Source organism: Thalassophryne amazonica, chromosome 5 (genome assembly GCF_902500255.1).
Source record: "Thalassophryne amazonica chromosome 5, fThaAma1.1, whole genome shotgun sequence".
Classification (NCBI taxonomy): Eukaryota; Metazoa; Chordata; class Actinopteri; order Batrachoidiformes; family Batrachoididae; genus Thalassophryne; species Thalassophryne amazonica.
The window spans coordinates 66141965-66167251 of record NC_047107.1 but is presented as its reverse complement, the minus strand read 5'-3'; the positions used below and the strand labels follow the sequence as shown (position 1 = coordinate 66167251).

Here is a 25287-nt window from a genome sequence, read left to right as displayed (position 1 = left end):
TTGGATTTGTGTCTGTAGAACCACAAAAAAACAAACAAGCAGTAGAACAAGTATCCCATCATCCTGCTGGGAGAAGCTTTTTTCAGCTACTTTTTGGAGTGACACTGAGCCGAGGAAGGACTGATTACTTGGTGGCATTGATCAAACCGCGACAGCGTGCAGAAATGCACGAAGGAGTCAGAACTCAGGCCTCATTCTGGGCCAAAGCGAGACATGGAGCCGGGCTGATGTAGCAGACCCACTCAATCTGAAATTCCTCACTTTTGGATACATACAAACACCCAGTTTGTCCAATGGAGCTTAGTTCTACAGCTTACCCTGAGGTGAGGATAATTTAAAAATAAAATGTGACATTGCTGAAGGTTTAATGCTCGGCTAACATTAGCTTAGCTTTTTAGCATAGTTGAGCTGAGTGAACGCTTTAATTTGTAAATGGTTCAGTCTAGAGCTGCATTATGCATTATTTTAGTAACTGACACTGGTGGGCACAGATAACCAAAAAATTAACTTTGATAATCAGATAACTGAAAAGTCATCTTTGATAAAGATAAACCACCCAAAAATGTATCGGAAGTTACAGATGACCGATAAATTCCAGTACTGTCTCTGGTACATTTGCAACTACTAACAAACTGAATTTGAGTTTAACACCACGATCACTTCTGGTAGTATCAAATGCGAAAGACCCAAACGATGAGCCTGCACTTCTGTCTTTGAACATCTTGCCCCCTGCTGGAAGCTCTTGTTTACTACATGGCTTCCAGCACAGGCGCAAGCCGAGAGCAGCCGCAAAGCACAGCTCTCTGCCCAATCACAACGTTCCGTTCAGGCGGAGGTCTTGGAAAATAAAGCCCTGCTGAGTTATGGTTTGGTGTATAAATAAAATTAATACTGATAGAATAACTCCATTAATGTCAGTTCTGTCATTTGTACAAAGTTAAAATATACCATATACATTTAATGTTGAATAATGCACCAATTCTGAAGTTTTGTAAAAAACACGGACAGATCGCAAAGGATTCTGGGTAAAATGTGCCTCTTCTGCTAAACACTGATTGGTTGAGTCATTCATTATGTAAACCAACACAATGTGACGTGTGTTGGTGTTGTGCTTTTGTAAAATATTCCATTTTTTTATTTGTAAAAACAGGCATTTTTACAGACCCCTGGAAGCATCATTGCAAAATGTTTTGCATGTGGAGAGAATGCGCGCTCAGTTTATTATATTGTGCACACATTTTATTATATTGTAAAACATGCACTCAATATTGTCTTGACACATAAATGTTAGCTATTCGCCCTACTGACGTTTCAAATTTTGCAAAACCTGGGAGAGGTCGCCACGCTGTGAGATCTCCAACATTGAGAACTGCAATGAGATGCTCTGATCACGCTGCACACGGACAACACCATTAACATCGTAACAAAACTATTTTTATGTTGTGTGTAAAACTCTCGTGAATATATTTTCTGGGTTTTTAGATGTTATTGCGTTTGTTGTATGCAAGTATGGGAGAATCACAGGCTGTCTCTCCGTTATTTTCAATAGGAGTTGCTGTGAGCTACAATCACTTCCTGATCATGTCATTCTGGGGGAAAGTGAAGTTTGCTCTTTAACGTCTTGATTATTGTTCTTTACAACACTGTTTGTCCTATTTGTTCAAGACTAATATATATATATTATGTCTGAAATTTGGTTTGCGTTTATTAAATTCCATGCAGATTAAACGTAACAGACACGGATTATTTGTTATAATTGTTTTAGCAAGTTTTTAGGGTATCATGCAGCAGTCTTATTAACGTGACAAAAAGCATAAAAATATATATATATATTTTTGTTGAATAATATTCATTTACAACTGTCAGCGTGTTGATTCTCTATATGTTTGACTGCAGTGACTCTCTGCCATGCAAGGGATTATGGGATACATCAATAGGGCGAATGAACACTACTGGCCAGTAGATGGCAGTAGATACCTTGAAAACTTGCCAAAACAAAATTCCAGATAATCTGTGTCTGCTACATTTAAGATGCATGGAATTTAATAAACGCAGACACAATAACAATGTCTATAAACCCAGAGAATATATTCATGAGAGTTTTAGGCACTAGAGTTTAATGCTGGTGTCCGTAGAGCATGATCAGAGTGTTTCAAATGCATTTTTCATGTTGTGAACGTACTGAGATTACCCTATCCTACCCATAATGCACTGCTGGGCACAGAATATATCCACACTAAAACCTTAAAAAATTAGCGCATTACTTTAAAAGTAAAACATATGATATTTTCACTTTATAAAAACTTCAGACATGACAATTTAAGTAACTTGTCTGAAATTAGTTTGGTTAAAAGTTGAACCAAAAGTTAAAAATGTATGCCTCTGGATGACCTGGGTGATATTGCCCGCGTTTCAGTATAGAGTTAAGAGAAATTAGGTTTTTTTTGTGGGACCAGTTCTCCTTTGTCTGCAGAGGATAGAGCAGTTTCTTCTTAAAGCAGCTCTTCTCCGTTTTGCAGAGGGTAGAACTACACGTCAGCTACGAAACATTTAGCAGGTAGGTGCTCAACTGATTTTAAGTTTTATAAATATTTGTAGCTGTTCGGCTTTATTTACCACGTTATCGGTCTAAAGATTATCGTACAAAAATGTATTGCAAGATCATTAGTCCGATAATGGTTTTTAAAGTTATCTAAAAAGATAATCCAATAATGAAAACATTATCTTCGATAATTATCGGAACTGTGCCCACCACTGGTAATCGAATATTCTATAGATTATTCTGGCGATTAATACAGTAATTGGATAAAAAGTACTTTTACATTTTAAAACAACATCAACAGTCCAGGGCTCTCCCTAAGCAATGGCACAATGTCACTGCACCACCACGCAGATTGTCAAATTTAGTGTATCCCTTTATGTTTTCTCCCAGTAATTATTTTTTTCACATCTTTACAAGTTTTGGAATCTTTTCCGATGGAGCCCCCACAACCAGGAACATTTGGTGCGCAGACAACCTAAATTCAGGTGCACTTCAAAAACTTCCAGTAATAAGGGGAACACCATGAAGTCCAGTCCAAAGAAAACAACTCTGCTCTTCAAAATGAGAGGAAACGGTCTTCAACAACTGCAGAGGTCAAAGGTGCAAAAGAGACCTTCATCTGGTTAAATGTCCCTAGAGTCCAGCAAACCAACACCTGCTTCTAAAAAAAACAAAGGCTCTTTAAACTGCAACTATTTTAATTTTTAAAAAGCCGTTTCATTTTATATTGTAAAATTAAATGAATCAATCATGTCCATGAAGTCAAAGTTCAGTCAAAACACATTTGCACAGGTAGAAGCCCAGCCCCTATTGCGCCCAATTTTAAACATTCACAATCACTACTCAAATTCATATTTTAGAAATACTCTGCCCTGATCACAACATTAAAGACGATCACATTCTGACATAATTACAAGTTGAAATGACTCAATTTTAAAAATGATTTCAACATGAAGTTTGTCATAATTGAGAAATCCTACTTACAGTCACACTGCAGTGATTGTTAAGTCATCTCCTGTTGCATTTATTTACAGTGTTTCTTTTTCCTGGTTGAAATGCAAATATGAATAATCGACCAGATTTAAAAATGTACACATTATTTCCATACTATTTATTTGTCTAAAAATAAATGTCCACGGTTACTTATGTTATCAAAAAAATCATCTCATCTGAACAACAGGTAAGTTATGGTTTTATTTTACAGAAGAAAGGTTTCTAAAGAATATTTTCTTTTTTACAATTTTAATTACAAGTGTTCTAAAGTAGGAAACTTTTTTTTTTTTTTTTTTTTACATTTATTAGAAATTGATTGAGGTTAAAAAAAAGATCTGCAAGGATTTTCTTCAGAAAACTGCTGTGTATAAATGAGCAGTTCTGTGACACGTTTCTGCACTGTAGTTTTCAGTGTTTTGGCCTGCTGCCTTGTTTCTATTGGACAGTGCGAAGCTATTTTACAGCGCACAGTGGCGAAAGTTGGATTGAACTTTGACCGTGGCGCTTGATGACAAACGGAAAATACGCGCTCCCGGTGAAGCATTGCTTTAGCTCAGCTTTTAACAAGCCACTTCGCGGCAATAACGTGAAAACTCACTGAAAATAATGCTTTTAGCCTGAACTGCGACAAGCCTAATACTGTCAACACTTGGAATGTGAAAGGCCCATAAATCATTAAGGTGTGGACAGCAGCAGACGTACGTCAGCATTTTAAATACAGTTTGCATATGCTGGCTAAACCATCAAGGTGTGATGTGAGCATTCCCGCCAGAATAGTAGATGGTGTGACATGAAGGATAAGGCAAGGACTCTTTCCACCTGCTGGTCATTTTTTCCCCTTTTTCCTGGACTAGTTTGTCCCTCAATGATCTCCACTTCTTTATACAATAACCAGCCTCCAAACCACAGTACATGCAATTTCCCTCCATGAATTGGTCATTTGAGCACCCTTGTAGTTTTTTCAACACAGTGTTGTAAAGTTGGTCTATTGTAAACTTTTTCTGCCAAACATTCCTTTTTAATTTATGACCGAAATGTAGCTAGCGCAGGCACGGCAAAAACGTTTACATGTGACAGGAGACGAGGGAGTGAGACAAGTAAAAGTGAGCAGTCACAGCCGATGCAGTCTCCATGTTTCAATTTTTGGGAGGTGCACGTTGGGCTGCAGAGAGGGCTCTGCAGACAGTAATATAAAGCAGCCTTATGGGCTGTCTTTAGAACAAGAGGTGGTGACAACAGCTTGTCCTTGAACCTGTCATAGTGTGACCCCCAAGACTACAGTTTTCAGAGCCATAAAGCAAAAGATGACACCACATTTCTTTCATAAAGCTAATGTTTCATCTGGAAAGGCAAAAAACCACAGTGTATACGGAGTTTCAGGGATTTCACTAGCTTGTTCAAACATACTAGACAGTCAAGAATTGAGCCAACTGACTCGTCATTTAGTAGTCTTTTCACAGCAGTTCAAGACTAATCAAAAATTACAGGCATTCTAGATCAATACCTTTATAGGCTTCTTGAATACTTTGAATGATTTTATAACACCCGGGGTTGACAACCGAATCTCCCCTAGTTTTCAACATCATGTATTTAGACTTTTGGACAGTGTTACCACATTTAACAGTCCATACAACCCCTGGCAAAAATTATGGAATCACCAGCCTCGGAGGATGTTCATTCAGTTGTTTAATTTTGTAGAAAAAAGCAGATCACAGGCATGACACAAAACTAAAGTCATTTCAAATGGCAACTTGCTGGCTTTAAGAAACACTAAGAAATTAGGGGAAAAAATTGTGGCAGTCAGTAACGGTTACTTTTTTAGACCAAGCAGAGGGAAAAAAAAAAAAAAAAAAAAAAATGGAATCACTCAATTCTGAGGAAAAAATTATGGAATCATGAAAAACAAAAGAACGTTCCAACACATCACTAGTATTTTGTTGCACCGCCTCTGGCTTTTATAACAGCTTGCAGTCTCTGAGGCATGGACTTAATGAGTGACAAACAGTACTCTTCATCAATCTGGCTCCAACTTTCTCTGATTGCTGTTGCCAGATCAGTTTTGCAGGTTGGAGCCTTGTCATGGACCATTTTCTTCAACTTCCAAAGATTTTCAATTGGATTAAGATCCGGACTATTTGCAGGTCATGACATTGACCCTAAGTGTCTTTTTGCAAGGAACGTTTTCACAGTTTTTGCTCTATGGCAAGATGCATTATCATCTTGAAAAATGATTTCATCATCCCCAAACATCCTTTCAATTGATGGGATAAGAAAAGTGTCCAAAATATCAACGTAAATTTGTGCATTTATTGATGATGTAATGACAGCCATCTCCCCAGTGCCTTTACCTGACATGCAGCCCCATATCATCAATGACTGTGGAAATTTACATGTTCTCTTCAGGCAGTCATCTTTAGAAATCTCATTGGAACGGCACCAAACAAAAGTTCCAGCATCATCACCTTGCCCAATGCAGATTCGAGATTCATCACTGAATATGACTTTCATCCAGTCATCCACGACTGCTTTTCCTTAGCCCATTGTAACCTTGTTTTTTTCTGTTTAGGTGTTAATGATGGTTTTCGTTTAGCTTTTCTGTATGTAAATCCCATTTCCTTTAGGCGGTTTCTTACAGTTTGGTCACAGACGTTGACTCCAGTTTCCTCCCATTCGTTCCTCATTTGTTTTGTTGTGCATTTTCGATTTTTGAGACATACTGCTTTAAGTTTTCTGTCTTGACGCTTTGATGTCTTCCTTGGTCTACCAGTATGTTTTCCTTTAACAACCTTCCCATGTTTGTATTTGGTCCAGAGTTTAGACACAGCTGACTGAACAACCAACATCTTTTGCAACATTGCATGATGATTTACCCTCTTAAGAGTTTGATAATCCTCTCCTTTGTTTCAATTGACATCTCTCGTGTTGGAGCCATGATTCATGTCAGTCCACTTGATGCAACAGCTCTCCAAGGTGTGATCACTCCTTTTTAGATGCAGACTAACGAGCAGATCTGATTTGATGTAGGGGTTAGTTTGGGGGATGAAAATTTACAGGGTGATTCCATAATTTATTCCTCAGAATTGAGTCCATATTTTTTTTTCCCTCTGCTTGGTCTAAAAAAGTAACCGTTACTGACTGCCACAATTTTTTTTTCCTGATTTCTTATAGTGTTTCTTAAAGCCAGAAAGTTGCCATTTGAAATGACTTTAGTTTTGTGTCATGTCTGTGATCTGCTTTTTTTCTACAAAATTAAACAACTGAATGAACATCCTCCAAGGCCAGTGATTCCATAATTTTTGCCAGGGGTTGTAGATGTAATCTACACAACTAATCAAAAGCTGTAAAGTTATGTATAACTGACCCATGTTAGCTGCAGATCCAAATGAAAACATGTTTGGGTTTTTGAGTCCTACCCAAGGGAGAGGAGAAAAAAAACAAAAAACACATCAAATCAGACGTACCATAAACTGCATATGGGTAAGTACCCTGGACTTCATGAAACCAGGAAGGCTATGACAATACTCCTAAGGATATTTAGTCAGAACACTGTTCACATACAGCAAAATAATCACTTCCCCTGAAAACACGCAGCTTCAGGTTTTTTTTTCCCGCAACTCCGATTTCTCTAGAAAAAAAAGAAAGAAAAAAAAACCCGAATAAAAATCTACTCATTAATTAACCAAAGTGACATCTTACGAGTCGACATTAAACGCCACAAAATGCTAAACCACACAAAGAAAGCAACAAGTAAAAAAACAAACAAAAAAAAAAAACCGCTCTTGATCAAAACCGGTACTTCCACATAATGTGAATTGCTTTATTGTATTTTAAGTGTTAGCGCATCAATAAAACACCGGCTATATTCAGATATCAAGTCCTCCTGTGTGAACAAACCCTGAACTCTCCCGCATGCCTTCAAAACGACAGTCAGAAAGACAGAGGAAGTTTATAGATAAACAGAAACAGCAGCTGATCCAATGTCCACTCATGAAAACACTTCATACAATTAAACAAAGCCCAGGACGGCTAATGAATGGACACGGCGCGGGATCGGTCTAAATACTGGTAACTTTTTTAAAGGATCCTTTCGCGGAGCCGCCAGCTCTTTAAACAATGACGGAACACGTCCACATCGACAAAACCCACATCGTCGCCCACACTCACCGCATCTGAAACGTTTCGTCTTAGCTCTGCCGACATGACGAGGCAGAAATTCCGGCCTGTAAGTGGCAATGTGAAAGCCTTGTCCGGCAAAAAAAAACACAAACCGGGAGGCGAGCAGATGCCGACGGCGCCGACTGAGTGGATTTAAATAGAGTGACGCCACACGCGGACAAGGGGGGGGCAGGGAGGGGTGGGGTTTGTATGAGAGGGGGTGGGGTGTCTCCATAGGAACTGTTGCTGCTGCCTTCAAAAGCTCCTTGGAAATATTCAGCAATCACACCGGCTAATTCGATGTTTGAGCCAGATTAGCACCCATTATGTTACTGCTAGCAACTAAATCATGTAACTAGAAAAAAAAAAAAACGAACGATGAGCAAACGAAAAATGAAACTGATTTCACTCTGTCTGATAAATCAAAAATCATTCAAGATGTGACAGTTATCAGTAAAGTGAAACATAGTCATCATCGAATGTGTTTGTGGGAAGTGGAAATAGACACGAAACTGCAAAGAACGAAGCTATTTCTTCATTTTCAGTCGCTTATCCAGTGTCGCCGAAAGAACGGTACCCCCTAAAAAAAAAAAAATCAGTCCATCCTGCCTATACAGTCAGTTGCCCAGTTCTGGGTCACTTTTTTGAAAGTCCCGCTATACGGAGCCATAATTCAACTGAATATCCTTTGGGTATTTGGATGTTATCTAGCTGAAGAAGTCTGGATGGGGTAGCCCTTCTACTTAAAGTGTGAAGCCACATTATGTGTGGTGAAAATATTTGCCGGAAATTGATCACTTTGCCCGGTTCTGGATCATGACACACTGTGTCACTTTGGGGGCATTCCTGGCATCTGGCTGGAGCCCTTCTAATGCAAAATGATACACACTGTGGCTGAGAATGTGTTTTGAACACAAAATGATATAAATTATACTTATTAAATGAGGATTTACTTAGTTTCAAAAGGCACTGTTATACATTTTTACGAGCAAAAAATGAAGTGTGCAGGTGAGATTTCTCCAGAATTAAAAAGTAAAAGCCCCCACATTCATGCCCATTCATGATGTTGAGATGACCCCCAAAGTACACATAGATCACAACTACAGACACGAGGCTGCTGCTTCAGTGATCCACTACCGGCAAATTTTCGCATCAGAGATAAATGCGTGCAGCAATTAAACAGCAAGACATAACACACTGACATTTTCTACCCAAGTAAGTAAGTATTTTCCCACTCTAGAACCAATGACACTGAATGGCTAACTCACCTTTGCTACTTAATAGAGATCGTCACTTTCACACTTGCACGAATGAGTGAGTCAGAAAACGTGCGCACACCACCGAGACTGGGATGTTTTGATTCCTCTACTGATCTCAAGGATGGCTGGATCCGGTCGAGCTTGTGGTTGTTTGTAGACAAAACATCAGTCTTTCCATTGGTACCAAGTATTAGCTTATTTGCGCTGATTACAAAAAACGGCAGCACAAATACTACACCAGTGATCCGGAACTGGCAATGATCTGGAACTGGGCAAGTGACTGTACTGCCCATGCTTCATTTCTGTGCGTCAGCTGTGGTTCACCGATTCGTTTCTGCTTAAAACTGCACTCCAGCCATCATCTATCTCAGCGACAGATATCTGAAGCTTTTCTACAACCATCATTTCCACATAAATTCAGCATTATTTCCTAATAAAAGATGGAGGAAGCAATCAGAGGGCAAAAGCAGCACAAGCTGCTAGCTGTTGTGTTCACTGCGCCTCCATCATTTCAAAGCGTCAGTAGCAACTTACCAATTATCGCCTCATTTCTGCTTAAAACTGCCTCATTTTTGCTTAATATTGACTTATTTGATGGTTAACCCTCTGGGGTCCGAGGGCATTTTTTGGACAGTTCACTCGCCTGGCATAAATGTTTTATTATTGCTGTTAACAGCTCTCCCTGCATCCCACAATCAAGTTTTATGTCTCTTTTTTTCAGGACAACCCGTGCTTTCAGAATATATATGTTTTTGTTGTGTTTTCTAAGTGTAATAAAGGTTTACAATCAAAAATAATTTCCACACACATTTATTCAAAACACACAGCAAACTATAATAAACAACTGTTTTGACACTTTATAAAGGTAATTTGAGGTCTTGTGTGAAAGTCTGTACAACAAAAAGGTTCAAACAATAAACACAAATGCACATTTTGAACAATAGATACAAAATGGTCTATGCGTTTTGTTGTACATTGATATGGTAAACAGTGCTTTACGCAGAGAAAGCAACAGAGTTATCCAGTAACATTCACATGCAAACTAGTGGAGCAATCCTGATAGTTACACACTCTTTGTTTGAGCACGTGAGATTGTCATCATTGGCTTTCCATGTGCTCCTGCTTTCACTGATCGCTGTGCGTAATGGCGCAGGGTGCACTGAGTATGTACTAATAGTATGTACTCATTGGAGCACCCAGGGGGCTATTCAAACGGGCCAACAAGTAACATATCACTCCTGAAAATGATCTTTGGCTTTTCACGTGAGGGAAATCTGCCCTACGATTGGATTTTGGAAAACCATGTGACGGTGAACCAATTCCAATTGGACACTCACATTGTGCACGTCATCACACGGCTTCTATGAGGAGTACAACGATGGCCGATGGCTGGCTCGAAAGTCCACGGAGTTAACTTTTCAGCAAAAAAAAAAGTAAGTTTCTATCTCATTTCTGCCGCTTGTATTGGCGAACTTATTCTTTCAGTCATTACCCAAAGCTCATGACCATAGGTGAGGATAGGAGCATAAAATGACTGGTAAACTGAAAGTCTCACCTTCCAGCTCACTCCTTCTTTTGCCATGATGGTCCGGTACAACATCTGCAAAATTTCAGATGCCACCCCAATCCATCTATTGATCTCCTGCACCAATTTACCCCCACTCGTGAACAAGACCCCGAGATACTTACACTCCTCCACTTGGAGTAGCAACTCTCCTCTAACTCAGAGGGGACAATCTATCATTTTCCAGCAAAGGACCATGGTCTCATGCTTGGAGGTGCTGTTTCTCACCCCAGCTGCTTCACACTCAGCCTCAAACCTGCTCAGTGCACAATGGAGGTCACCAGCTGATGAAGCCAACAGAACCACATCATCTGCAAAAAGCAGAGATGCAACTCTGAAGTTACCAAAGTGGACACCCTCCAGTACCTGACTGCACCTTAAGATCCTGTCAGTGACCATCACAAAAACGATTGGTGACAAGGGGCAGCCCTGATGGAGTCAAACACCTACCAGAAACAGGTCTGAGTTCCAACATCGGTCATATAGAGACCAGATGGCATGCTGCAGCAAATCTGGCACCTTCCTGGACGCTACCTTATTGTGGTGGATGGGTTTGTGTGCTCCAGTGATCCTGAGAGCTGTATTGTCTGGAGAATTAGCTCCTGTTAGGGCCACCCTTGGCAAATTGGTCCCAGGTGAGTAAACAAACAAAGGGCAATCTTTATGACCCTTTATGATAGACACAAATAGGGATGGAGTCATCTCACCCAGAACAGGGATACCAGGGCTTCCTGCTGGTGCCAGGCCTGGGAGGGATCTCACAGGCGAGCACTGATTAATCAGTGAAATCACCTGGGAGAGTGGGTGGTTGCAAAGAAAATCTGCACCCTCTTGGCCCTTTCTGGAATCATTTTGAGACCTCTGCTGTATGGGTCTGGTACGCTGTTCTTTTTAGCAGTGGACAGGGCCAAATGCCCACACGGACTGACACTTGGTTATAGAATGAAGCTAATGACTGCAAAACATAAGAAAATAGATCTAGAAAATCTAGCAGCTAAAGCCTTGTTCACATACCATTCAACAATCGGATTTTTAGCATATCCAGACTGTATCTAGCTTTATTTTTTAGCAGTCTGTACAGTAAAAAACCACATGATCTGATTTTTTCCAAAGAAGATTCAAACCAAATATAGAGGTGGTGAAATGCAATTCAAATCACATTTTTGCACAACCATTGAATCTGAACATGTTGGTCGCTCAACAGGATTTCAAGGTGTCCTCTGGGTCACCTCACAGTGCAACATAAACAATAATGAAGTAGTTCCAGAGAGATGGAAGTTGATTCAAGGTGCCTTACCTGTGGAATAAGTGAAAAAAAGTTAAAAAGAAAAAAAAAAAGGCAAAAACAACAGAGCATGGCGGCACAACTCAGCAGTCTCCTACATTTCTATTGCTTCCTTGCAATTACAAGAAAGCTTGTGCCTCGGTACCACATGACCATTTCAGACAGACACGGGCACAGTTCTCTGTTGTCCATGGTTTTTCCTGGGCTTAGACTGTTACCATAGCAATCAATATAGATAAGACGATGTCAGTGTGGACACACAGATTATCTGATTTGAATCAGGTTTGCAATAAATCAGATTTGAACTGGCAAATTGACAGGTGTAAACAAAGACCAAGAAACTTTGAATTCAACTTGAACTCCAAAAACTGCTTCCAGGCACTGGAAGGGACAAGAAAACCGGGATCTATACCTATGTAATGATAAGTTTTTGTCATGAGAGTGGTTTCAAACAGAAGGAAATAAACATAATGAAATAGGAGTCAAAACTCAGAGAGAGGAAAAAGAACATGAAAACATGAAATGGACGGAAGTAGAATCCAAAATGTGGAATATGTTGGAAGCATGCAAAACAGTCAGGAAAGAAAATGAGGGAGAATGTCAGAAAGTTCAACACCCAGTAAAATTCTGGAAACAACAGAAAATAAGCAGGTTGACTGTATGATGAATCCCTTGCCTCTCTTCTACGAGCTAAATCGTGAGTGGACTTTTGGGCTATTTATGAATGTGCCGTATTTGGGTTGTGTTGTGCAGTGGCTATCAGATGGACTACAGTCTATAGGTTAGTTTAACCATGGTTTATTAAGTAAGAAAGCACAAATGGACCACGACAACTATTTATGTCCTACTGCACCTCAGGACATAATGAAGTGGATGCAATGCTCATCATGGATAAGTAATTAATCCAATGGCCAAAGCACCTGGCACACACGATCGCTGAATGCTAGGCACTTTGTTGAGTCATTCACTTTTACTGATCTAATACTACTTCCGAGCAGGGATGCTGCAGCTGCAGCACCTCACTTCCACTTGAAATTCAGATGTTACATCCATGCAAATATTTTACATCCAATTTCTGCCACATCACTGAAACATGATGCCACTAATCTATCCATCTGGTGTTGGCATAAGAGTCCACGGGACCCCGTGCACAAAGAAAAGCATTTGTCAGTCTGCAAAAAGGTCAGTTGGCTTAATGAAATTGATCAATTTATTTTCATCTGATCTCATGTCATTCATAAGGGCTGGAAAATCCCATGACTGTTATACAGGTATCGTTTAGTTTGTGTCGTTTTGGTCATGTAAAAAATAAATGTAACCCATGAATATCACTGGATACATTTTTGCTAAAGCTTTACTCCTTTGAAAACAAATGTGAGATTATTACAGGACATTGTCAAGATGAGCACAAAAATAATTTCAGACTTCTTGTATCCATGTAAGAATTTGAAGAAACATTAAAATAAATGTATATCATATTAAAACACATTAAACACACTATGATGATGTGCATAATGGTGGTGACAGTGAATCCAGTACATTTCTTGTAATGCAAACTCAGACTGACCAAAACAACTTGGTTTTGGGGGGACATACTTGTCAACTTAATATGATTGTTGTGTGGGCCGCCAGAAGAGGAGGTACTGGCTGGCCCACCACCAGAGGGCGCCCTGTCTGGAGTGCGGGCTCCAGGCACCAGAGGGCGCAGCCGCCTCACAGGAGCAGCCAGGGTGACAGCTGTCACGCATCACCTGCAACAGCTGTTACCAATCATCTGATCGGCAGGAGTATATCAGCAGGACGATGTCCTCCACCTCTTGCCGAGATATCGTTTCTACCGAGAAGGTAACGTACTCAGCTAACTGTTTGACAGTGATCTTTGTGACTTTGTGCATTACTCTGGAGAACTTTCCAACGAGAGGTGGAGGCAGCTTACCTGCCGTTTCGGATTCCTGGGTGCGAACGCACCCTCCTTTAATTGTTCTTTATTCCTCGCCAGCAGTACCAGGTCTGACACGCGGAGGCAGTGGCCAACCTGGGAATTTGGGACTTGGCGGCTCCAGTATTCCCGGGGTCTGGTGGCGGAGGGGAAACCGTGTGTTCCGTTCTACTTTGGAGAGGCGTCTCCTATCTTCGAGCCTGCCCACACGACACCTGTGTGAATTGACTTTGTCCATTATTGTAATCTGTTGTACTTGTTGTGCATATTCACAACAGTAAAGGTGTTATTTGACCTATTCATTGTCCGTTCATTTGCGCCCCCTGTTGTGGGTCCGTGTACTTACACTTTCGCCAACAGGATATCTCGGCCACGTCATGGACCCCCGAGGGGCGTCAACAGGCTGTTGAACGTCCAATGGAAGAACAGGGCGCACTGGCGTCCGCAGGAGGAATGATCGTGATTTGCAGCGGATCCTCACCGCTTTCACGGCTCGGGTGGATTTAATGACCGAGCAGAACGTCCTCCTTAACCGCAGGGTGGAGGCTCTCGCCGCGCAGGTGGAAGCGCGCCCTCAGGGCGCTGCTGCGGCTCTCCCTCCTGTCGACCCTGTGCGTAACAGTGACGTTCCACAGATCGTTCAACGACCCCTCCCACCTTCCCCTGAAGCATACATAAGCCCTCCAGAGCCGTACGGGGGTTGTGTGGAGACATGCGCGGACTTTCTTATGCAGTGTTCGCTCGTCTTCACACAACGTCCCGTCATGTACGCAACTGATGCTAGTAAGATAGCTTATGTAATTAATCTGCTTCGCGGCAAGGCACGCGCTTGGGCTACAGCGCTTTGGGAGCAAAATTCACGGCTCCTTCTGACATATGATGGTTTGTGAGGGAGTTCAGAACAGTGTTTCGATCATCCAAATAGAGGAGAGACCGCTTCAGCCGTGCTGCTGTCAATGAGACAGGGGCGCCGGAGCGCAGCTGTTTATGCAGTCGACTTCCGCATCGCGGCTGCGAGGTCCGGCTGGAATAACACTGCCCTCCGCGCCGCCTTCGTAAACGGACTGTCGTTGGTCCTGAAGGAGCTCCTGGTGACCAAGGACGAACCGCGGGATTTAGACGGGCTTATTGATCTCGTTATACGATTAGACAATCGGTTAGAGGAACGCCGTCGGGAGCGAGGCGAAGGACGTGACCGGATACGTGCCGCCCCTCTCCCTTCCGGGTTCGAAAAGGGGCCGCCCTCCCCACGCTCCACAGCCGCAGCGCTTTGTGGGGGCAACAGCTCCCCTGTTGACGTTGTTAGGGAAAAGCACAGGGCCAAAATGGGGAGGCTGATCCGTGGAGAGTGTTTTCTCTGCAGCTCAACAGAGCACACACAGAGAGACTGCCCCAAACGGCCAAAACGTCAACACTCGCCCTTAGAGACTGGGCTAAGGGGGGGTCAAGACATCCAAGTGAGACACACACAAATTGCCACACGACTCCCAGTCACAATCCTGAGCGGGGATTTAACCCTTCAAGCCCGAGCACTGGTGGACACGGGGTCAGAAGGGAATCTGCTAGACAGCAGATGGGCAAAGGAGGTAGGGCTCCCTCTGGTGGCGCTTCCTACGCCATTGCAGGTGCGGGCACTAGATGCACCCTCCTCCCTTTACTCACACACAAGACACCACCAGTAACTCTGGTGGTGTCTGGAAACCACCGGGAGGAGATTGAGTTTTTTGTAACTCCTTCTACCTCCCGCGTGATTTTGGCATCCCATGGATGTTAAAGCACAATCCCCGGATCGATTGGCCGTCTGGGGTGGTGGTTCAGTGGAGCGAAACCTGCCATCGGGTGTGTTTAGGATCCTCGGTTTCCTCCCGGTTCCCAGGCTAAGGAGGAGGTCAAAGTCCCTCCCAATTTGACGGCAGTGCCGGTTGAGTACCACGATCTTGCTGACGTCTTCAGCAAGGATCTGGCACTCACCCTTCCCCCGCACCGTCCGTACGATTGTGCCATTGATTTGGTTCCAGGCGCTGAGTTCCCGTCCAGCAGGCTGTACAACCTCTCACGACCTGAGCGCGAATCAATGGAGACCTACATCCGGGACCTCATTAGCTGCCGGGCTGATCCGGAACTCCACCTCCCCGATGGGGGCAGGTTTCTTTTTTGTGGGCAAGAAAGATGGCGGACTTCGTCCATGTATTGATTACAGGGGGCTGAATGAGATTACGGTTCGCAACCGATACCCGTTGCCATTATTAGATTCCGTGTTCACCCCCCTGCATGGAGCCAAAATCTTTACTAAGCTGGATCTTAGAATGCGTATCACCTGGTTCGGATCCGGAAGGGAGACGAATGGAAGACGCATTTAACACCCCGTTAGGTCACTTTGAGTACCTGGTCATGCCGTTCGGCCTCACAAACGCCCCCCGCGACGTTCCAAGCATTGGTTATGATGTCTTGCGGGATTTCCTGCACCGATTCGTCTTCGTATATCTAGACGATATCCTCATCTTTTTCTCCGGATCCTGAGACTCATGTCCGGCATGTACGTCAGGTCCTGCAGTGGTTGTTGGAGAACCGGCTGTTTGTGAAGGGGCGAGAAGTGCGAGTTTCACCGCACTTCTTTGTCCTTCCTGGGGTTCATCATCTCCCCCAACTCCGTCGCTCCTGATCCGGCCAAGGTTGCGGCGGTGAGAGACTGGCCCCAACCCACTAGCCGTAGGAAGCTGCAACAGTTCCTCGGCTTTGCCAAATTTTTACAGGAGGTTCATTAAGGGCTACAGTCAGGTAGTTAGCCCCCTGACAGCCCTGACCTCACCAAAAGTCCCATTCACCTGGTCGGATCGTTGCGATGCCGCGTTCAAGGAGTTGAAATGGCGCTTCTCGTCTGCACCCGTTCTGGTGCAGCCCGATCCTAGTCGCCAGTTAGTGGTTGAAGTGGACGCCTCGGACTCAGGGATAGGAGCTGTGCTTTCCCAGAGCGGGAGGACCGATAAGGTCCTTCACCCGTGTGCCTATTTTTCCCGCAGGTTGACCCCGGCCGAACAGAACTATGACGTCGGCAATCGAGAACTCCTTGCGGTGAAAGAGGCTCTTGAAGAGTGGAGACATCTGTTGGAGGGAACGTCCGTGCCATTCACGGTTTTCACTGACCACCGGAACCTGGAGTATATCAGGACCGCCAAGCGGCTGAACCCCAGGCAAGCCCGCTGGTCACTGTTCTTCGGCCGTTTTGACTTCCGGATCACCTACCGTCCCGGGACCAAGAACCAGAAATCGGATGCCTTGTCCGGGTACATGAAGATGAAGTCAAAACGGAGTTGTCGGATCCACCGGAACCCATCATCCCGGAGTCCACTATCGTGGCCACCCTCACCTGGGACGTAGAGAGAACCGTCGGGAGGCCCTGGCACGAAGCCCGGACCCCGGGACTGGGCCGAAGAACAAACTCTACCGGTCCCACCAGAAGCTAGGGCTGCAGTCCTGGACTTCTGTCACGGCTCTAACTCTCCTGTCATCCAGGGGTGCGAAGAACTGTGGCAGTTGTCCGGCAGCGCTTCTGGTGGGCGTCCCTAGAGGCCGACGTCCGGATTATATCCAGGCCTGCACCACCTGCGCCAGGGGCAAGGCTGACCATCGCAGGGCTTCGGGACTGCTCCAGCCGATGCCCGTGCCCCATCGCCCTGGTCCCACATCGGCCTTGATTTTGTCACGGGCCTCCCGCCGTCCCAGGGCAACACCACCATCCTCACGATAGTGGACCGATTCTCCAAGGCGGCCCACTTCGTGGCCCCTCCCGAAGCTCCCGACGGCCAGGAGACAGCGGACCTCCTGGTCCACCACGTCGGTCCGGCTGCATGGGATACCATCGGACATCGTTTGGATCGTGGTCCCCAGTTCTCATCACAAGTCTGGAGGCAGCTTCTTGCCGGGAACTGGGGGCCACGGTGAGTCTCTCATCCAGGTATCATCCCCCGAGACAACGGGCAAGCAGAACGGGCCCATCAGGAGGTGGAGCAGGCCCTGTGTTGCGTGACAGCCGCGCACCCGGCGGCTGGAGTACCCATCTGGCCTGGATCGAGTACGCGCCATACAGCCAGGTGTCGGCAGCCACCGGCCTCTCCCCTTTCGAGGTGTGTCTGGGGTACCAACCTCCTTTGTTTCCGGTGGTTGAGGGAGAGGTCGGTGTGCCCTCGGTCCAGGCCCACCTACGGAAGTGCCGTCGGGTGTGGCGTGCCGCCCGTTGTCTGCCTTGCTGAAGGCCCGGATGAGGACGAAGGGCCCATGCAGACCGTCGGCGGACCCCGGCCCCTACGTACCGGCCAGGACAGGCAGTGTGGTTGTCTACAAAGGACATACCCCTTCAAGTGGACTCCCCCAAACTGCAGGACCGGTAACATCGGTCCGTTCAAGATCATCAAGGTACTCAGTGAGGCTTCAGCTTCCGTCCTCACTGCGGATCCATCCCGTTTTCCACGTGTCCCGGATTAAGCCCCATCACACCTCACCCCTCTGTACTCCCGGTCCGGCACCACCTCCTGCCCGGATCATCGATGGCGAGCCGGCTTGGACTGTGCGCCGCTCTTGGATTGTCCGTAGGATGGGCCGGGGCTTCCAGTATTTGGTGGACTGGGAGGGGTACGGACCTGAAGAACACTCCTGGGTGAAGAGGAGCTTCATCCTGGACCCGGCCCTCCTGCCGATTTCTACCGCCGCCACCCGGACAAACCTGGTCGGGCGCCAGGAGGCGCCCGTTGAGGGGGGGGTCCTTGTTGTGTGGGCCGCCAGAAGAGTAGTTACGGCTGGCCCACCACCAGAGGGCGCCCTGTCTGGAGTGCGGGCTCCAGGCACCAGAGGGCGCAGCCGCCTCACAGGAGCAGCCAGGGTTGACAGCTGTCACGCATCACCTGCAACAGCTATTACCAATCATCTGATCGGCAGGAGTATATCAGCAGGACGACGTCTCCACCTCTTTGCCGAGATATCGTTCTACCGAGAAGGTAACGTACTCAGCTAACTGTTTGACAGTGATCTTTGTGACTTTGGTGCATTACTCTGAGAGAACTTTCCAACGAGAGGTGGAGGCAGCTTACCTGCCTTAATTGTTCTTTATTCCTCGCCAGCAGTACCAGGTGTGACACGCGGAGGCAGTGGCCACCTGGGAATTCGGGACTTGGCGGCTCCAGTATTCCCGGGGTCTGGTGGCGGAGGAAACCGTGTGGTTCCGGTTCTACTTTGGAGAGGCGTCTCCTATCTTCGAGCCTGCCCACACGACCACTGTGTGAATTTGACTTTGTCCATTATTGTAATCTGTTGTACTTGTTGTGCATATTCACAACAGTAAAGTGTGTTATTTGACCTATTCCATTGTCCGTTCATTTGCGCCCCCCTGTTGTGGGTCCGTGTACTTACACTTTCCCAACAATGATGGGAAAAAAAAAACAAATAGGTTATATCTAAAAAACTAGGTGATGGGAGACATTTAAATTCATGTTCATAATCAGCAGTCCAAACTCTATAAAATGTACCAAATGTGTTCAAGAAACACACTGTTCAGTCACAACAAGAACAATAAAAAAAAACAATATTCATATTCAAGGGTCCACAGAATAAACTGCCACTTTTTATTTTGAAACTAGACTAAATTTAATTGATTGAAAATATTTTACTTCGGTGAGTAACAAAATCAACAATAAACATTTAACAAAAAATAAATAAATTAGTTATTGAAATAAACAAATAAACTCTGAAGCCCCTCATTGACAATCAACTTGTAGTCCACAGCAGTGGCACTACATAAAACAGGCTAAGGAAAAACATTAAGTGCAAAATCAGTCATTGTAAACAGTTTATTTAATTTACTGAGGTAAATGTGCACATTTGTATGTCAGTAGAGATTTGCTCCATGCCAGCAAACACTTCCAATGACATTTCTTTTCTGATTTGGTGATATCAAGAAGTGGTTTGCTGTAAGGGTTTAAGCTTGCCCTCATAACTTTACACCTGCACAGCCGTATAGCCCATGATGGTGTTGGCATCATAAACCAATACTGAACTGATTTTCATTGTTGTCCCAGGTGAAAAGTACAACTCAAAAACATCCAAAAAATGATGCCCAGGTTGAAAAATCCTGGTGTTCCCTTTAAAGTGTTTTGAAATGCTGTTATGTTGTTAGGTGTTAGTGCTGGTTTTCCAGCTAACCCCTTTAGATTAAATTTAGTGTAACAATATATTTATGTTTGTGCTTTTGTCTGTCTTGTAATTTATTAATTTGCATCTTTCATTAGATGATTCTGTGATTGTTTCTGATAAAGCTTGAAGATATGGAAAATAACGAGTTTTAATTTAAAATATTGCTGAAATATGCCATTAATTTGTTACTGTCTACGTGGAATTGCACAACTGGGCATTACAACACATTCTGCCAGTCAACATTCAGACTAAATAAATAAATATGGTAGATAAAGACTCAATGAGATACACAAACACACCTCGGCAGCCCAGTGCCCTGCAGCTGTCTCAACACACATCTGCAGCCAAGTGTCCCACATACTGAAATGAGTCTGTCCTGCGCCTGCAGCACAGATGAACGACATCAGACACCAGTTAGAGTCTGCAGTCAGACGCTCTTCTTTTTGTCTAAGGACAGAATAGAGGTAAGTTTGGTTCTATTGATAGCAATTAAATAAATAATGGGCAACCTGAGGCCACATTACAATAACTGAAGTGTGGAATGGATATCTGTGGTTTAATGGAGACCAGGACTAGACTGGAATAGACTACAGTAGTATTTTTGAAGAACCGTCTTTCAAATGAGCAATGTGATTTCTAAATCATGATTTACTCAACCTGCCACAATTTACTAAATAATTCAAAGTTGAAGTAAAACTAAATATACATATTTAAAAGTCAGTTGTATGTGGGTAAGCAGCATGTATGTGCATCCACCAAGCAGCAACTTGAGTCCGCCATAAATGATGGTGACGCCTGTGCATCACAACGCCTGTGTAATTTTTCAGTTGACACCTACCTGGCTGCCTACTGAAAACCCAAGTGGCCAATCAGTTTTTCAAAAGAGTCATGCCTAAGGAGTATTTGTGCTGAAGTTGGTGCTTCCATCACCATTTGCAGGATTCCTCTGTATATGATATATAATATATATATATATATATATATATATATATATATATATATACATATATATATATATGGGTATCCCAGCCCCCCGCGACCCTCAATTGGGCTAAGCGGTTGAAGATATGTGTGTGCCTATGATCATCCTGTTGCTAACCTGCTTAGCTTCTGAGATCTAACAGGATAGTAAGCAGAGTGGCTGCTTACATGGCTAGTAATGTGGTAAACATAATTAAATTATTTTGTTATTGTGTAGACAGAGTCTTTGAAGGGCAAAGATGGTCAGAGGATCTCCAGTTTGTCAAGAAATGTATGATAAAATTATTTAAATGTTAAAAAACAATGTTCCTTGAAGAAAGTTTTCTCCCTCCACAGTGCATAATATCATTAAATGATTCAAGGAATCTGGAGGGATTTCAGTGCAAAAACAGGCAAGGGTGTACAGTAAATTTTGCAGAGTAAAATTTACTCTGCTGGGATAACATTTGGTCCCAGTCCAAAGAGAGTTAAATATACTCTATCACAGTGTAAAAACAACTCTTATTGTAGTAGAAACACTTGATTTGACAAGACCCAGCAGATCAACTGTGTGCAAGCCTAAGCTGAACACCTGTGATCTGTGATCCCTTTAAACAGCAATGTATCAAGAACCATAATTCATCAATAGTTGATATAACCATGTTGGCAATGGATTTCTTTGGGAAACTTGTTTCAAGCACTACAATATGGAGTTACATTCAAAAATGCAACTTAAAACACTTCATACTCTGCAAAATAGAAGACTTGTGTTAACCTTGTCTATTGACTTCTCTGGGCTTGGCGGTACCTGGTTTGAGCATGGCACAGTGGAAACGTATATTCCAGATCTTTTTTGTGAAGAAATGGATGCTGTGTGCTCTGGATCAAAGACTAAAAGGGCCATCCAAACTGTTATCAGCAATAAATAGAAAGGGTCTGTCATAGTATGAGGGTTTTGTCAGGGCCCTTGGCAAAGGTAATTTACACTTCTGTGATGCATTAATGCAGAAAAGCACATTGATATTTTAGAGCAACAGAATATTGTGCTGCCTTCAAGACGACGTGTGTGTGTGTGTGTGTCTGGGGGGGGGCATAATGTAGCCCCTGCATGAATGGAATAGAATGTGTGGAACAATTAATAGGATACAAGAGAAAATGAGGACCAGTTAATTTCATAAGATCTTTTCATATATATATATATATATATATATATATATATATAAATCACAAGGTACAAAATGTAATAATGTAAGCGGGCGGGCAGTGGCCCTGTGGCGGAGCTGAGGGGCTGCTGTCAGGACGAGGACCGTAAATCACCCGGATCAGACTCACCTCGCCCCGCTCGATCCGCTCCACGATCCTGGCGAACTCCGTCATGTCTTCAGAGTCCGACATGGCTTCAGATGGAGGAAAAAGCACCAAGACAATAAAAGAGGTTTCAGAGCGGCCAGCCAACAGCCACAATATTAAAATTTTAAAACCACACACAACAAAACACAGGAGCTGAGAAGAGGATCTCCTCCGAGCACAGTGCGGTCTTTTTGTGAGGTGTTTGTCAGCAGAAGCTGCGATCCAAAAAGCCACTTTGTTTTTTTTTTTTTTTTTTGGTGAAATCATCTTGGAGGGAAACCACGCCCTCTTCCAATCCTCGCGCTGTCTCCGGCTCCACAGCATCCCTCCGCGGTCACGTCTCCGCGCGCACACTCACTGCGCCTTTTTATTTTACTCCTCCCTAACTGATAGACTCCTGGTTTTCATCCATTCTGCAAAAAAAAAAACAAAATCACTCGTACTCTCAGGGGTTAAGGGGCGGGGCAGCGATCTGTCAAATTTTCCCACGCGCATGCATGGCTGGCCGCGCGCTCGTGTTGCTTTTTATGATGGCCAACATGTGCTCGAGACGACCCAAGTATGTGGCTGCAGTTTGTGCTCAACGTGGCACGTTTCAGCGAAGAACGTGACGCAATCGAAGTTGGATTAAGTTCCAGATTTTTTTTTTTTTTTTGGAGCACTTGTTCGGTGTCACCAGAGAGGGTGACAGCAAGGCTTCACGTGGACACTGAGATAAAAAGGTGCATGACAAAAAACATGACAAGATTCTCAAAAGCTTTTCAGCACAAGAATGATCGCTGACGTCAGCAGGAAAACAGATTCATAATTTTGAGCCCCGCAGAAGAACAAACCAGTGTTTTACAGGCCACATCACGCATATTGATCATTATTAACTCAGCATTTACTGCATTCGGAGGGTGTGTTCTCATCCATGATGTCCTCCTGACAAACAGCCTCGGTGGGCACATGAACTCTGTGCGCCCCTCTCATATCTGTGCTTCACCAGATACTTCAAAAAGTCAATGCATTTCAGTGAAATTTGGCGAACAGGTTGGTTTGAGACAAGTGATTTGATTCTGAGCTAATATAGTGACCCAGGATAATTTTTAATGAGTATTTTTTAAAATCTCTCCCATTTGTTTTTATCTACTTTGGGCTATGAGCCATCTCATAGTTCCATCCAACAATCCACTTTCTATATGCACTTATTCCAATTAAGGGTCATGGTGGGGCTGGAGCCTATCCCAGGAGTCATAGGGTGTGAGACGGGGTACACCCTGGACAGGATGCCAGTCTGTCACAGGATCACATATAGACAGACACATTCACACCCGCATGCACACCAATGGGCAAATGAAAGCTTCCAATTCACCTAAACTGCATGTCTTTGGAAAGAAACCAGAGCACCCAGAGGGAACCCGCGCAAACACTGGGGGCGCATACAAACTCCACACAGAAAGGCCACACTTGGGAGGTGATCCCATGACCTCCAGCAAAGGAATAAGTTCCAGCATTTTCCCAATTACCCAGGCCTCCAGCTACAATGTAGCTTTTTATATAGTTGCACAGAAAATATATTTTTGAGAGAACTGCACAAATGGTGATACAAGAGTCATTCTTGGTATGGTTACTTTTTTAGGGGTTGCTTGTTAATTTCAGTCGATTGGCTATTTGAAAATCCAAAATGGTGCTCATTCTTCAGAGTGTCCTTCATGTTGTCCATTTAAATGCAAGATTGGATGGTCTCAGATGAGGCCATCCCAGAAATACAAAAAAATGCAGTTCCGTGACTGGCCACTTGAGGCTGGCTCCAAAACAGAGCACATTCCCATAGGAGTCCCATTTAAAATGTCCAATTTTAGAGCAGAAATAAACATGTTTACTGCCCAAAAACAGTTTTGGTCTCTATAGACAGTTTCTCCCTCTATGACATCTATGGGTGGGGGAGTGAATGTTTTTCTAAGTTTTAGTTTAAGTTGTTTTAAAACTGAAACTTTGGGTGCCTGGTCACGTTTGAGTGACAGCAGTTGAGCTGAGTGTCTCTGCTTCTCACTGTGACCAGAGTTCAAGAGGAGTCAATCAATCAATCAATCAATTTTTTTTATATAGCGCCAGACAAACAAGAAACAGGTGTTGTAAACAAGTCAATGCTGCTAAAAATACAAACTTGCAGAAACAAAAATACTATTCTGACATGGTTTTGCGCATAAGACTGACATGGTTTGCACATACAGTAGTGTTCAGAATAATAGTAGTGCTATGTGACTAAAAAGATTAATCCAGGTTTTGAGTATATTTCTTATTGTTGCATGGGAAACAAGGTACCAGTAGATTCTCACAAATCCAACAAGACCAAGCATTCATGATATGCACACTTAAAGCTATGAAACTGGGCTATTAGTGTAAAAAAAAAAAAAAAAAAAAAAAAAAAAAAAAAAAAAAGCGAAAAGGAGGTTCACAATAATAGTAGCATCTGCTGTTGACGCTACAAACTCAAAACGTATGTTCAAACTGCTTTTTTAGCAATCCTGTGAATCACTAAACTAGTATGTAGTTGTATAACCACAGTTTTTCATGATTTCTTCACATCTGCGAGGAATTCATTTTGTTGGTTTGGAACCAAGATTTTGCTTGTTTACTAGTGTGCTTGGGGTCATTGTCTTGTTGAAACATCCATTTCAAGGGCATATCTTCTTGAGCATAAGGCAACATGACCTCTTCAAGTATTTTGACATATCCAAACTGATCCATGATACCTGGTATGCGATATATAGGCCCAACATCATAGTAGGAGAAACATGCCCATATCATGATGCTTGTACCACCATACTTCACTGTCTTCACTGTGAACTGTGGCTTGAATTCAGAGTTTGGCGGTAGTCTCACAGGCTGTCTGTGGCCCTTGGACCCAAAAAGAACAGTTTCTCTCATCAGTCCACAAAATATTCCTCCATTTCTCTTTAGGCCAGTTGATGTGTTCTTTGGCAAATTGTAACCTCTTCTGCACGTCTTATTTAACAGAGGGACTTTGCGGGGGATTCTTGCACATAAATTAGCTTCACACAGGTGTCTAAC

The 25287-nt window shown here is 43.6% G+C and overlaps 1 protein-coding gene across 5 annotated transcripts in view; it reads right to left on the bottom strand.

Annotated features, from left to right (window-relative positions):
- Positions 1-22330, bottom strand: part of trim36 (tripartite motif containing 36) — an 85328-nt gene extending 62998 nt beyond the window's left edge. For 4 of the 5 annotated variants that reach the window (XM_034170476.1, XM_034170480.1, XM_034170477.1 and 1 more), the window contains exon 1: positions 22213-22330. In XM_034170476.1, coding sequence (XP_034026367.1) covers positions 22213-22275 — 63 coding nt within the window. In that variant the 5' untranslated portion in view covers positions 22276-22330. Of the gene's footprint in view, positions 1-7699; positions 7820-22212 lie in introns of those variants that run through there. The other variant, XM_034170479.1, reaches the window with a different exon arrangement.
- Positions 22331-25287: the final 2957 nt, after the last annotated feature.